Source organism: Temnothorax curvispinosus, unplaced genomic scaffold, assembly GCF_003070985.1.
Source record: "Temnothorax curvispinosus isolate PA1 unplaced genomic scaffold, ASM307098v1 QBEX01008784.1, whole genome shotgun sequence".
NCBI classification, from domain to species: domain Eukaryota; kingdom Metazoa; phylum Arthropoda; class Insecta; order Hymenoptera; family Formicidae; genus Temnothorax; species Temnothorax curvispinosus.
In genome coordinates, this window is record NW_020218564.1 from 350,069 (window position 1) to 364,838 (window position 14,770).

A 14,770-nucleotide genomic window follows, 5' to 3' on the forward strand; every position below is an offset into this window, starting at 1 on the left:
ACTTGACTCCCCGAACAACTCGTTAAAATTAGCGAGATGGCGGAAGTCGTAAAGAAAATTCCAGGTATGCTTCATATTCATCGGCTGAATTTTCCTAACAGAAATCTCGCCAGTTCAAGTTCTCCGAAGGAAAGCTTAAAAAGAAAACTAAACGTTTTGATTAACAAGAAAATATAATGCTCGGAAGACGGCGCTATAATTAGTTAGCGTATCTAAATGTATTCTCCATCATCGTGACGCCCTAGCAAACTCAAAGGGAAATTTTATGACAGCCACGCTACTTATGTTGACCATTAAGACACCTCGTCCATATCACTTATAAATATCCGTCTTGCGCAAAATCGTTATAAATCTACAAATGTTGCGTTATAATTCCGAGAGCGTTACAAATAAAACTTATTCGTTATTTAGCCTAACAAAAGTTTATGATTTAGATTTTTAATATTATAGAAATTATAAAATAATTAACATTTCGTGTGTGAAATAATATACCTACAATCTTTTTCATTTTTAAAAATTAAAGCATGCTCATTGTCAGTGAAAGAAATTAAATTAAATCTATATATCTATCTTAATATTTTATATTTGTTTTGAAATAAACAGGCCTAAGAAGAATAGAGAGTTTGCAAATTGTGGTTGCCAAACTAAATTTCAATTCTAAATTCTTTTTTAATAGTACCCTAGGGTCTTCAAAAAGGAGCCTAACTTGCGAAAATAATTTATCGGTTTAAAAGTGATCATAAATCACTTCGGCTTTCACGAATACTATTTAATAGATACAAAATACAATACGACAAAGAAGCCGACAATCTATTAGATGACATTTTGTGACATTTTTTCAAATATTTTGCGATATCATTACTGTAGTGAAATGCTTATTCAGAGAATTTTAAATGTCAAGATGTGACCACACCGAAAAACCACACCGTTAAATGGATTTGCCACATCAGCTGTCCTTTGATAAAAATTCTACAAGTTGAGGTTTCCAGGATACTATTAAAATAGTAATTTAGTTTGGTAACTATACTTTGCAAACTTTCTCTTCTTATTGTTAGACCTGTTTATTTCAATCTTTTGATAAAAAATAGTTTTGATGAAAAATATAGACTTCTATTCAAACGGTCGTCTTAGAATTTCTCTTCTCTCGACAAAACTATGAAATAAATCTTTTTAATGCGAAGTTGAAAACTAAATACTTTCTGTGCAAAGTGTGCAATAAAATCTATAGAAATGTGTATTAAATATTTTTTCTTGCATATATGAATATCCAGAGAACAAATTAAAAATATTCGCCAAATTCAACCGTCGTATATTCATCCAAAGCATTAAAAGGGTTAATAAAAGCAGTATCACGCTTCCAATTAGCATTCATAAGTGTGCGGATATTTTTTTACTCGAAAATTTTATTTTCTCGTTGGTAAACCGTATAATATAGAATTATAGTCTAATTACTTTGTAAAGTCATAATGAAAGAGTAATGTGAAAATAAGCGCCGATGTTAAAAATCCTTGAAACTGACATAGAAAAATTCTTTGAGTTACGACAACTATAAATTTGTCTTCAATTTGGAAGGACAGCTGTAAATTTATTACCTATCTATAGGGTTGAAGGCATTCAAACGTAAAATGTCATAAGATGAAACGTGTTAGTATCCCTTTTGAAGAGATGGGCGCCGGAGGCTCTGCAGGAGTCCGTTTTTATCAAAGCAAGAAATTTAAATAATAATAGTTATATTATATTGTCGGAACCATTAAAAATTGGATGGTCGTCGTTCATCTCCCATTATCATAAAAGTGTAGTTGACGATATTTACTCAATAATTGTTATATTGCAGGTTTAAATCATTAAAAATTTTATGAATAGTCTTTCGTTTTGTCGGCTGACCAAATTATATTATTCTTACTATCCGACGTCTTTGGTATAGAAGAAAAATATCACAAAAAGGTTTTCTTTGAGACATTTTAAAGTTTTCTTAAGGTAATAAATTATAATGTCCTCTCAAATAAAACTTCTTTGCCTAGTTAAACTAACCTTAATTATATTATAAATATAACTAACTAGCTCGCAATTAGTTATATTTATCGACCGATTTTTGTAATAGATGCTGCTGCTTTTTGCTGCTCTCGTCCTTCTAGCTTGCTGTTCTAGCGTCGACTTGCAGCTTCGAGAGTAGCAATTTCCTAAGAACCGCATGTTTGAAATCTTGGAGGATCTGAAAGGGGATAATTAAATAAAACTTAAAAAAAAAATTATAGATTCCTGAACATGAGTTAGAAATATACAATAAATTAATATTAATTTTAGATTGATTTCTGGAAACGGGGTAATTAATTATGTTATTGTTCATCATAGACTTTTATAGCTCGTTATCATTATCGCGAATGACCGCACCGTTTTTATCTTCTGTAATAATTGCGATAGTCTTCAATCCTTCAATAAAACTGAATCGCATAATACCGTGTGTTACTGATACGGTACTCTAATACGACTTCAAATACGCACGTAATACATTGCATTTAATAGCGAAGCTACACTGCATCGCGAGTTGAAATGTCGTTAACGCAGCGCAGAATATCGCAGTTGGCAGCGCGCCGTATGCAGCGCAGCAATTATCCGGGCGCGACGCCGCAATTGCCGTGCAATTTCATCCCTGCCAGCCCCCTTCTCGCCTCGACGATGCAACTGTCTTGCGCCCTACCATCGGCAGCTGCAACAGTCGATCGCAGTGAGGTGTAGGCGTGACTGAAGGCGGGCTGACGAACCCCACTACTTTGAGCCACGGCGAAACCGGACGGTGAACGTTGAGACGTGGGTGTTTCGGTTCTGTTCGCACCGAAGATGAACACCAATCTCATCCTCTCAACCACCCGGTTTTTTCTCACCGCGTCATCTTGACGGCTCGGACACCTTTTATCGGAGATCTTCGTCTCGCTGATCTCTTCGCGCTTCTTCCGGACCATTCGTCAATAGCGAGAGTTTTGCTGCTCTGTAACGGCGCCATTTTGCAGTAACGAGATCGTGAGAGTAACGGCTAGTCGACAGGGTCTGTAGAATCAACAGAGTTGAATCCTGGTGCGATCAGAATTGCACGTCGGAAACGCACAATTCTATGTTATCTTTGAAATTACGGTTGATTTATCGCAAATCATTCCTGTTAGTATGACAATCTAACTTTCCTTTAATCCGATGAAAGATTAGCCTGTTACAGCACACGAAAAACGAACTGTTCATTTATAATGGCAGAAGAAATTATACATTTCCTGTATTGAAAGAAAATCAAGAAAATAAAAAGAAGAAAATAAATTGTAAAGAGACAGTTAAAAATACAGTTATAAGAAATTGAACTAATAGGGGTATTCAAATAAGTTAAAGTCTAACGGTTTGACAGGTTATGTCGGGTTAAAGTCTAGTAAAAAATTAATTAATTAACTTTGGGCGCGCTACTCTTTAAGGTTATGCAAAATACATAAGTGACTCATTAACCTATCACATTAATCCTTGGGTTAAAAGTGTAAAAATTAACTTTTTACCCAACTTTAACCCGACATAACCTGTCAAACCGTTAAACTCTAACTTATTTGAATACCCCTAATGTGACAATAATCAAAAAGGAAGAAATAAATTATGGACCCACAATGACAAATAAAAATTTGTAGTATTAAATAGTTTTTATATATTATTTAATACATATTATTCTTTTATTCTAATTTTTTTTGTACAATGATAAAAGGGTGAACTTGGTTAATTTTTGGTGAATCTGAAATTTTGAAAAGCTTGATGTCTATTTCCTGAGAATCTCCATTCCGCGATTAATCTGGAACTCACGTCATCATAAAGCTACTGCGTCAGTGCACGAAATATGCGGTAATTCCACGTGTGATCCGCTGCTTGTTATTTTACGGCCGGTCACTCTTCTGCATAAACGTGATCAAAGGTGGAACGATGTTTACTAAATTCGAAGTGAAATACGGCGCGCGATCGCGGTATTCTCAAAGGGACCTTCCACCTGGTAGGAAATACGACTTCCTTGTTCCTTCGTCTTATTTTTTTCGCTTTCACAAAGTGCCGCGCGTGAAGTAAGGAGATGGTCGATGGTAAGTGGAAGAAGGAGGAGAAATTACGCAACGAAGAGAGAAGCTCGCGGGGAGCGGCGCGAGCTTTGCAGCGGCGATTCTGCGTGCAAAAGTCGTAAATCTAGAAATTTTCCGTATGTCACCCGGTTGTTTGTACGGCAACGCCGTTTAAATGCCGCGTTTATATAGAATCGGTAAATCAAGTTTGGCACATCAATTGTCGATTTCTAGCGTTGGCGCGGACTTCAGATGGAACTCGGGCTGAATAGTCAATTTTATTTCGAGATATAAATTTTGAACTTTAACAAATTCCGAAATATGATATATTATTGAGATGACTTGAAAAATAATTTAGATAAGTTAAATGTATAAACTTATATCAATAGAAAATTACCATAAATTGACATAAATAACTTTTATCATATTCAATGACAAGAGAACCGAAAGATGCATTCTTTTAGAATAATTTTCTAAATAAGTTATCTAATAATATAAAAATGAATAATCATTATATTTAATAAAAGACCCGCTTCTTTTCAAAGTACTATGATTTATAGGAATCTGGTAACGTCACGACGTTTCTGTGGTGTACATTATAACCAACTCTTTAGCGTCGCAAATCGCAGGTGGCACAATGGCAACAAGTTAACTGTGTAGATGCCGTAAGATAGATCTGTCACGCGATCCTTCGGGGATTCACAATGCACGTGCGCGTGTATAGGTAACCGTAATAACGTGGCTACTGGTGTTGCGGCATCCTTTAAACTTCGCCCTATCGTTTTCGAAACCCTGTGACTCGACAGATTCTATTTTTTTTTCTGACGGTTCTCTCGAGATAGATGAGTGGATGGATATCACCTTTCGTCGTACCGTTACCACAATAATGTTCCACCTTTGTGACTGTAGTATGTGGCAATTTATCCGCGAAATTATCTACACGGATTGTGAGTGCGAAAATAACAGTTTAAAATACTGTCGTAATTAATCATCTCGCCGTTGTTGTTATATTATTATATTGTACATCCTAAGAGAACATATGTTCTAAGATATGAAAAGTAAATTACTTCCCTTTCCTCATAAACGAGACCCTAAATTATTATTTGATTATATAGTACGCATAATAATTATATTTTTTTTGCAAAGGAGTATCGTCTATATACTATACATGCATATTAAATATCGAACAGAAATAATTTGCGTTAAAACAAAGCGTTCGTTTTAAGATGCACTTAACAACGTTATCGTGATTGTCGGAGTCGAAGTGTTAAATACAGAACGGCCGTCAAATCGTCGTTAGCCCGAAACTTAAACAAACGTTATCGTAATAATAATAATTGTCAATGTAAGATTGACCAATAAACTGTCGTACGTGTCGAACCGTCGTACGTATGTCCGCGAATTTAATTTAATACTAATATTTTATTGCCCGCGAAGAGTCGTTGAGAAGTGTTAAAGCGTACAAACAAAGAGAGCGCTTCTTATAACCATTTTCATCGTCGAAATTACAGACTTTCATTATTATTACTATTATACCTGTTAATTGAAGCTACGTAGGGGAGACCAGGGACAAAAATAACTAAATTCGTCCGCTTAAGATGTTTTTAAACGTTATATAGCAGCAGACAAATTCATATAGGAATGAAAAATATTTAAAATCGCGTTTGTTACATTCGTCCCGTGTTACTTTTATCCCTGGTCTCCCTTACGTCTCGAATTTATAATGCGCGTTGTCTCTGAATTTAACGCGACATATCTTGTTTATTTAAAGCTATTTATATCTCTTTGGTAATCTAATAAATTTATATAAAATTTATATAAATTTTATATAATATAATTATAATCACATTATTAATTACTGTAAAAAGTGAAAAATTTCTGGTTTGTCTGCTTTGTGAAGCTATTTTTCGTTGATAAGCTGTCGACGATCTTATCGGACGGTGAAGATCCAGAAATAAATTCAAAACTATGCGTGAGAGAGAAAGAAAAAAAGAGAGCGGCCTCCTCCAGTTTCATATGCGGCCTTCTGGTGGCTGCTGCCGAAATTTGTCGCGGCGTTCACGGCTATCCTTCCACCCCGCAGCTGTTTAACCAGCTGTAACGTATCACACCTCCCTCGATGGCCGCTTTCCTGGATGCGGGCGGGGAGGGATCCGACGGGCCGGAATTTTTTCACAAAAGGCACGTGTGCATCGATAATCTACTGTGCGTAGTGCGTGACCGCCGCTTCCGTTCGATCGAATTTGCGTTTTGTTTCGGTAACGTATTTTTTTGGTAGATCCGGAGTCTTTTCGTGTCACGTCTTCTCCCTTGCGTCGTCTTTTCCTTTAGCTATGTCTCTTGTAATTTTCTTCTATCGAGCTTTGTTACAACAATTCCATTCAATTTTTTCTTCTTTAACCATTTCCATTTAAATGTTTTCAAAAAACACATTTCTCTGTTTTATTGTAGTTTTAGTAATAAATTTTCAGTATTTTTCTTTTGTTTCTCCTGCTTTATTTCACCCTCTAAAAGATCGTAGTTGACCTTCAGAAATTCGGACTCCCACTAGGGTGGCGTTAGGCCCATGTCTCCGAGGAGTGCATCTTTAACTTCTATGAACACCAGTAGTAACACGCTATTTTAATGAGGCCATTATATAATATAACGATAAAAATATTCTAGTCTAGACTTTCAATGGACTATTGTAAAAAACTGTCAAAAAAAACGTGCACTTTCGTGGTGGATATATTTTTTTCAGAACTTTAGCCAGTAAATTACTGTCTCTTGGTCTATTATATAGATAGACTGAACATATATTAAAAAGGCACGTGCCTTTTCCCAAGAAAAGTAAGTTCTTAAAGAAACAGACAGAGAAAGAAGGAGAAAGGGCAACTAAGACATAGGATCGAGCTATAGAATGGACTAAGATTTACGTTTTTCCCAGCATGGTAGCTAAGTGACAGAAGGAAAAGTGCCACTGTTCGAACGTATTCATCCTTTGTTCTGGTGATTTATGGATAATCTGGCTCAGACGAGTGAAAACGATAAGGAAAAAAAATGGGTCAAGCTTGTGCCACGCGACTTGCATGCAGAGAGAGAGAGAGAGAGAGAGAGAGAGAGAGAGAGAGAGAGAAAAAGAAAGGAGAGGCGTTGCTTAGCCATTGAAGCAAAATGACATGTTTCCTTTGAAACGTCCTACGAGGATACTTGTGGACCATTCGCGCGTTAGAATTGAGATGTTTCCAGAATGTTAGAAGCGTGAAATCGAAGAATAGAAATATGACATTTTATCTTTCAGCGAATTATTTAGTCTAAATTTGACAAATTTTGACTTATCATTCGAAGCTTGCGCTAAAAAGATTCGGAGCAATGAGGGAGATAAGAAAGGACAGAAACAGAGAGACGAATCATCGTCTCTATTTTAAAGATTTTTATTTTATTTTTAATTTCAAGATTTTTTCTTCGCGTCTTTCAACACGGTTTGTCACTCGCAATCTCGCGGGTGAACGAACTCAACGGCACAGATCGATCTTACGAGAGACGCGTTGGCGTCGGCGTCGGCCGTAAATTAGAAAGTTATTAACGCCCAATTGCGTCCCGATTAATTCGCCCTTGCAACTAATGCGAGCATCCTACACGACAGCCGTGTTACATAGCGGCATCCGCCTATGGGAACCCATATACTGGGTGTCAGTTGCTCCGTGAAATCCTCCATCAATCTACAAAATTATCCGCCATATGGCACGCCGCGAGAAATTTTTCTCATTTCTTCTCTCAAGCTCGTGCGCGCGCGTACGTGCTTCCGGTTCTGAGGCGAGTATATCTTGCATATCTTGATGCGATTATAATTTACAGGAAAAATTCTTCTTTGGTGCGCTTGCTGTTTCCTAACTAGCGCTATATTTTTCCTCGCAATACGTTTTTCTTTCATTCGCGCTTCATTGATCCTCGCGTTGTAACGATCCAGATTGCGTAAGGGTGACAGTCGCCACCGTGGACGCAGCGATTTCTCGCCGTTGCAAGCTCGTCACGATCATATACGACCCAATAAATTTCCTCTTGTTTTATTGCGATGATTAAGCCCAAACAAAAAAAAGGAGAGGGTCCGGGGCGTTCCACAACAAACGAATGACGTGTGTGGCAAGGATCTAAATGAAAGAGGTTATCTTTCAAAAACAATTAAACGTAATCGCGTCCGTTTTAAGGCGGCCGATATGGGATGCGCTTGTGGAACCAGTTCAAAGTTCATGGCGTACGTACAAATTATGCATTCGGTACAGCCGGGATAATCGCTGAGTGTGCGTCGTTATTTCGTCGGGGCTCCTGTTACCATTTCCCACCTAGCACGAAATCTCGCGCCTCTTGCATCAAGGAACACCGTCGATGGAAAAAAAAACGACGAAACGGGATGTCGTTCGAGCTAATCCACGCGATAAGTCACGACGATCATTGGACTTTTAAATTAGCAGTAGAGCAATCGTCGATCTCATCGCGCGGATAGAAGCTATCACGCGATCCATGTAGATTTTGTGTCGCGGTAATTTTTGACGTAATGAAACTTACACCGATCGATAATTGCCATGAAATTAATTCTACATATATGTCAAATTTTACATTGTAATATAATATATATGCAATATATAATAAATTTTGCTTTTAATGTAATCACAGTTACACAGTAATCGAACTCCAATTCTTTTAAAAAGTTTATTAAGAATTCTCTAATAACATAACTTACATTTTTTGTTATACTATAATGTTCTCATTAATTAATCGGAAATTAATAATCATTATATAACGATGGAGAAATGCCAGTCATTCTAGGCACTTTGCTCTTGAAAACGGATGTCCATCCGTATCCTTTTACGCGATATTCCTGTTTAATCTTGTATCTTCCTGGTCCAGGACGAATATCACTTGGTGGAACGGGTCGTGCATATTCTATATTGCTATCAAAGGGATATTTCTTCAATGAACGTAGTTTTCGGGGCGTTCGAGGATTATAATGACCAGGCCCTGGTTCATCAGGATCCTTGTAACACGTACTGATGTCTTGTAACATTATCCTCGTAACGGGTTTCTTTATAAATCTTTAAGATATTTTCCCATTCAAAATAATTTTTGTACCGTTGTACGATACATAGAAATTATAATTAGATATCGTTATTTATTATATTTCATTTTTTACTGTGATTTTTTCTAATACCTAGGATTGGTGGACCATCTTCCTTTGAAATAGTTTGACTTGCTTGAGAGCTTGTCCATTTCACTTGGCAATTTTCGTGGCCAATCATTCTGATCTTCTGACTTTGCACGTGCCCAATATCCTTTGATAGTAGTCTCATCTCTCGGTCCTCAAATTGAAAGTAAAACGTACGGACTTTGTAATTAAATTTTTATGTATTTCTTGTAAATAAAGTTTTAAGAAATTCTGAATTTTTATGAGATACCGATACGAGATAACACATTATATCGAGTATACCTAAACTTTTTAAACTGCATTTAAGAAATAAGTACGCTTATGAAATAATGCGCGCATATTAAAAAAATGCCTTTTTTGACACCTGTGAAAAGATCGTAAGGTCCCCTTTTACTCGTGATCTTCTCGAGAAAGGCTTGTAGCGAATTTGGATGTTTCACGCTGTATCTGTTATAAAAATCGATTTTTTTACTATTTTAAATCGTAGAGAAAAAAAATAGTTCAAGAGAATTGTGTTATAAGTGACATCACTTTTACCTAGTGCACGGTAAAGACCAAGCTTTTACAGTTTCTTGGAATCTAGGTACTAAATTGTCGAACTCGAATGAAGGTATATTGGAGAAACCTTTTAACCTTTTCTGATCCAAATAGAAAAAGGGATTGTGCGTTCTCAGCGTGTATCCTTAAGAAGATACAAGACGTCAGCAGGGTATAAGAAAGAGGCAATATAAAACGATTGTTAATTAAAACATAATTCAGAGAATTTTGTTTTAATATAATCTGACAAAAAATAGAACTATATTTTGAAGAAATTCTTGTTGTTTTGTCTTGAGATAATTTGATTTGTTCTCTCGAAAGATAATCTTAGCAACCTGGACCGGGCGTGGTGGATTTATAACTTGTTTGGAATCGCGGAACGATTCCAAAAGCAGCATCCGTTCGCGAACTCTCACAGGGCGCATCCATAACACTTTCCGGCCAACGAGATATCTCATGACTTTCACGTCCAGTCTTCATCAAACTCTTCTGGTTCGCAATTTCCTTTGTCACTTTGCCACCTATTGTAGCGGAGAATTCTTCCATTTCTTGTTGCCTTCTCCAACTGCAATTATGCAATTTGTCTTACTTACTGAAAACTCTCATATGATTTCGAGATAGATCAAGGTTGTGTTTTACCTAATTACGGATTTACGATCGATCGGTCGAGGGTCGTAGGAGCCCACAGCTGGTGACATTAATACAAGCGCCTTCAGTTTGGGATGCAAACCTATTTTACTACCTGGCTTTGTTCCGCTGTTGAAGGGAGGATGTGGTTTTTCTTTTCGTGGCACCAGACATTGACATCGCCACTTATAGCGACAACGACACGATTGAAAACTTTTGGTTTTATATTTTCTTGCCATTTTCTTGTGTAAATGCTTGAAAGCAAAACAGTTGTTAAAATCAGTGTCTATAGGAAAAAGTCTCGTATTTTCTAAATAATATAATAAATGCGAGATGATACTATCTCCTACTGCCTTTATTTATAAATTTTTTAGTAAATTATTATTGCGAACATGTTTTTTAAAGAGAAATGTTTTTAATGAAATTTTTTTTTGAAATTACTAAAGCTTAGGCTTATAGGTTAAAAATAATGGAAGAGAGCTATGTATAATAAACTGTAACAATGTTCAGATAACATCAGCATTTTTTATTTTATAATTTTTTATAATTTGTAGATAATTCGTATTTGGTATAAAGAAAATAATTGCCTCGAATTGAAAGCGATAAAATCAGAATGTATATCAAAATGGCTTATCAGAAATCATCGTATCCTAGCTATGCAGGGCACTGAATTAATGGTCGTCGATACTTCAGCTCAACAAAGTTTTGCTTTTATTTAACAATAATATTTGCAATTATAAATAGATTAATTTAATCAGAGAAGAAGCTCTCATGCAATTTTAATATTTTTTATCCACGCTCTAACGATTAGAATTAATTCGTATCTGCAGTCGGACTACTTCCTCTGTCATCCGAAGTAAAAGTTTCTGCCGAGCAACTTGGAGCAAGATGGCGTTTCCTAACGGACATAAACAGGGGGCTGTTTGCTCCGTTTCTGGCCGTTCATTCCTTAAACGGCCCTACACGTGAAATTGTCGACTTCGTTGACATGTGAAGTCGAAGGTACCTCCGCGGAGAGCACCGACGATGGTTGCTTGTGTGCAGCCTGTAGTCCAAATGAACGCTTTAATCGCCATGACGTAACAGCTGAAAAATCTTGACGAACTGAGGAATCTCCACACCAGATTGCACCGTGTGGCGTACGAACAACAATGCGCATTGTGTGAAATAAACACGTGTTGTTGCAATAAACATGTGTTGAACAGTTTTTCGTTTGAGTTTTTGTTTTATTACCTGCCGTTTCATTTTTAAGGACTCGTTATATGTAGAGATATATCCTATGTTGTAGAGTTCGTTCACATGTTTCACTGTATATTAATTTAGAAAAATGTCTAGAGATATTAATACAGAGGATTATGATTTTATATAAGAGATGCACAGACAATGCAAAGAGCATTGTCGTTTATATAAAGTGAAGATAATAATAGCATTTCCAAAGTGAAAGTCAGATTTATTTAATAAAATTGTAAAACATAGTTAGACATTTCAGTTAAAGTGTTTTTGTGTTATTTTTAAGTACTTAACGACCACAAGTGCCAATGCACAGAGCTAGGTATCACTTTTATCGATAATATGATAAAAGTATATGATAAGATAAGATGATAGCAGTATATGTGATAAGGGAGAGAATTTTAAGTCATGAAATATACAGAAAAATTCTGAATCACCATCCGTTCATTCGTAATACGTCAATTAAGACAAATGGCTCCATTAAAGATGTTGAAACGTGCTCTGTGCAAAAACATTGTAACAAGCGGATCGAGATTCGTGGGCATCATAGGACCCTTAACAATTCCACCATTGCAAATTGCAACGTTATATTATTTCTGGCAGGATTATTCAAGGGTCGTAGATAAACGATACTGCTCCTGCTCGTGCTGGGACACTGTCTTTAAAGGTTACAAAATTTGCGACAATTCTACAAATATCTTTAATTGCTGCTAATCGACGATCGTAGATCTAACCCTATAAACTGAATTTTTTTACAGGCTCATACGAATCCGGTATCGCTCCATACAAACACATGTACTTCAATGCCACTTCGAACATGTTGAAAATATGGATACTCATCGTCATCGGAGTGATCGCGCTTTATGAGACAATGAAGCACTTGGCGAAACTGGCGATCAAACAGAGACTTAGACAGTCCATGATGCTCCTTTTCTCGTCCGCTCTGTTCTCAAATTATTACTCGTGGTGGGTTTATATTAATTACTGGAACGACGACTTTTATTCCCAGTGGTATCATCAGCTGTTCTTTACCGTCACTGAGTTGATATCCAGCTGTTGGGTCGTTTATCTTGCGGATAAGAAGAATCCCATAACTCACAGAAAGGCGTTCGGCATTGCCGCGATAGCCCTTCTGCATATCGTAGCTGGCGGGTGGGATCAATTTTTCGAGAATGTCGTTAGAGGAGAGGGCCACGCGCACCAGGTAAGAATTCACGAATAATAATGAAAAGGAAACATTTCGTAACTTATCTTTAACTTGTATGAAGGTCATACGCGATCTGGGCTTCATGATACCGGATATTCTTCACGTCGTCGTTCCGTTATGGCTGATTAAACGGGAAAGTATTTACAATATCCATCTTCCTAACTCGTTAGCGTACATGTCAAGCATCGTGATGTTCGGATTGTGCATTTGGTCGTTTCTATTGTAATACGACATCGTCGAGGACAGCATATTGTGCGAGATGGGCGGCGATTCGATCTCATTCTTCCTACGAGAATGGCCTTCGTTAAGTTAATGTTCTTTCTGAAAGCGGAAATTCCCGTGATGCGAAAAACTCGGTCTAACATGAACGCCAAACGTCTCTTAGACACTGTGACAGATCAATTGCGGGAATACGAGATGAATTTTTATGTTAAAGATGTCCTGGAGACATATTTTGTGATAGTATTATCATTAACGAATGTGTTCCGAAAATAGTTCGACTGAACTTGAGTTACGTGCCTCTTCTTGCGTGTCAAGTTACCATAACATTTATTATACGTATTTCATTGTTCACGTAAAACTAAACTTTATTTTATTATTTATGAAAGTTTAGTATTTATATAATGATGAGATTTCAACTTCAAACAAGTCCTTATACGAGATTTATCAACAGAAAAAGTTGCATTAGCTGAAGACTTTGTTAATATTAAAACTGCTTTAATTTAGGATATGTTATAAACTGCGAACGGTAGCGTCTCTGAAGTATTACTCTAAGTAAATTTAAGTATTATATTAATTAAGAACATATCATGTAGATAGCCTACATAAGCAAGACGTTATCGTGACGTTATCGTAAGCAAGATTGTACAACTTACAGGCAATGCTAACCAAAAATAGTGTCCTAACTTCTTATACAAGTTATAATGCTTAAAGTGCCTACACATAATACGTTATTTACCGGATTATTGTTAACTAAGGCGATAAGCAATTTCGAACGAAAACAGTTCTCGCGTGTATTTTAACGGCAAACACAGCTGGTTCTTTCATAATACTTATTTAAAATACAAAGAAAAAGAATTCACACACGCTGTAATAATAATATTGATTTGCGAATTCTGCTACAATGTTAACGCGTTGACATCTTACTTCTAATCTGGTAATTAGAAGCTCGTTTACTTTGATTAATGAAGCCTTTGACGATTAACGTTCAATATTATCTGTGCAGCAGAGACACATATCCTGGTAGATAATGTGGCCTGATTAACGAGTGCAACTTACATCACCAAAGTATCAAAACTAATTTTATTATTGTTATACATATATATACATATATATTTATTGTAGGATACATACTTTGCGACAAAGCCATTCCCGAAAAGTATTTGAGCAGTTACAAGCGTCATTTTATCTAATTCTTATAGTAATATATTGTAGATATAATTGTAGCATATTTGAGAAAAAGGGAGATAGGAATTTTGTCGTAAGGACAAAATAGTGTATTGCGATACGTAGAGTAAATTGATCGTATTGAGCGATCGAATGTTCATAAATTTTCGAATTTTCCCATAATATTTTATTATATAGGAAACGAACGGAGCGAAGGATAAATATGCAATTGTCGATATAACTATAAGTAGTCTGACGATTTTAGTCAGAAGAGATATCTCGGTCCGATTAATAACGCGAATAAAATAAAGCGGCCTAATTTCCGATAATTGCTTAATCATTTCCAACATCCCTATTATACATCCCCGTATACACACAGATTCTTTACGCAGATCGTCGAACCCTTGCGTCGCCGCGCCGGATCGAATTATTCTGCAAGACGCGCAAGGTTTTATTATACATGAGGAAGAGACTCGGACGAGGGAGAGAGAGAGAAACGTAAAAATAGAAGAGACAGCCTTCTTGCGTTCT

The 14,770-nt window shown here is 36.4% G+C and overlaps 2 protein-coding genes across 2 annotated transcripts; one reads left to right on the plus strand and one right to left on the minus strand.

The window, feature by feature from the left end:
• Nucleotides 1-8,832: 8,832 nt before the first annotated feature.
• Nucleotides 8,833-9,317, minus strand: LOC112458231. The gene is made up of 2 exons (XM_025021731.1): nt 9,259-9,317; nt 8,833-9,142 (listed from the first exon to the last, which is right to left on the minus strand). The coding sequence occupies exons 1-2, from the start codon at nt 9,315-9,317 to the stop codon at nt 8,833-8,835; spliced, it is 369 nt and encodes a 122-aa protein (XP_024877499.1).
• A 1,995-nt stretch (nt 9,318-11,312) lies between these two features.
• LOC112458293 lies at nt 11,313-14,568 on the plus strand. Its single transcript, XM_025021871.1, has 3 exons — nt 11,313-12,313; nt 12,405-12,850; nt 12,915-14,568. The coding sequence occupies exons 1-3, from the start codon at nt 12,118-12,120 to the stop codon at nt 13,077-13,079; spliced, it is 807 nt and encodes a 268-aa protein (XP_024877639.1). The 5' UTR covers nt 11,313-12,117; the 3' UTR covers nt 13,080-14,568.
• The last annotated feature ends 202 nt before the right edge of the window (nt 14,569-14,770 follow it).

Bases quoted from the DNA above. Each gene is read 5' to 3' on its own strand.
- LOC112458293 (XM_025021871.1), top strand. From the start codon at position 12,118: ATGGCTCCATTAAAGATGTTGAAACGTGCTCTGTGCAAAAACATTGTA. The intron at 12,314-12,404 runs GTTACAAAATTT...ATTTTTTTACAG, and splicing joins CTGGGACACTGTCTTTAAAG to GCTCATACGAATCCGGTATC. The intron at 12,851-12,914 runs GTAAGAATTCAC...ACTTGTATGAAG, and splicing joins GAGAGGGCCACGCGCACCAG to GTCATACGCGATCTGGGCTT.
- LOC112458231 (XM_025021731.1), bottom strand. From the start codon at position 9,317: ATGGACAAGCTCTCAAGCAAGTCAAACTATTTCAAAGGAAGATGGTCC. The intron at 9,143-9,258 runs GTATTAGAAAAA...AATATCTTAAAG, and splicing joins AGATGGTCCACCAATCCTAG to ATTTATAAAGAAACCCGTTA.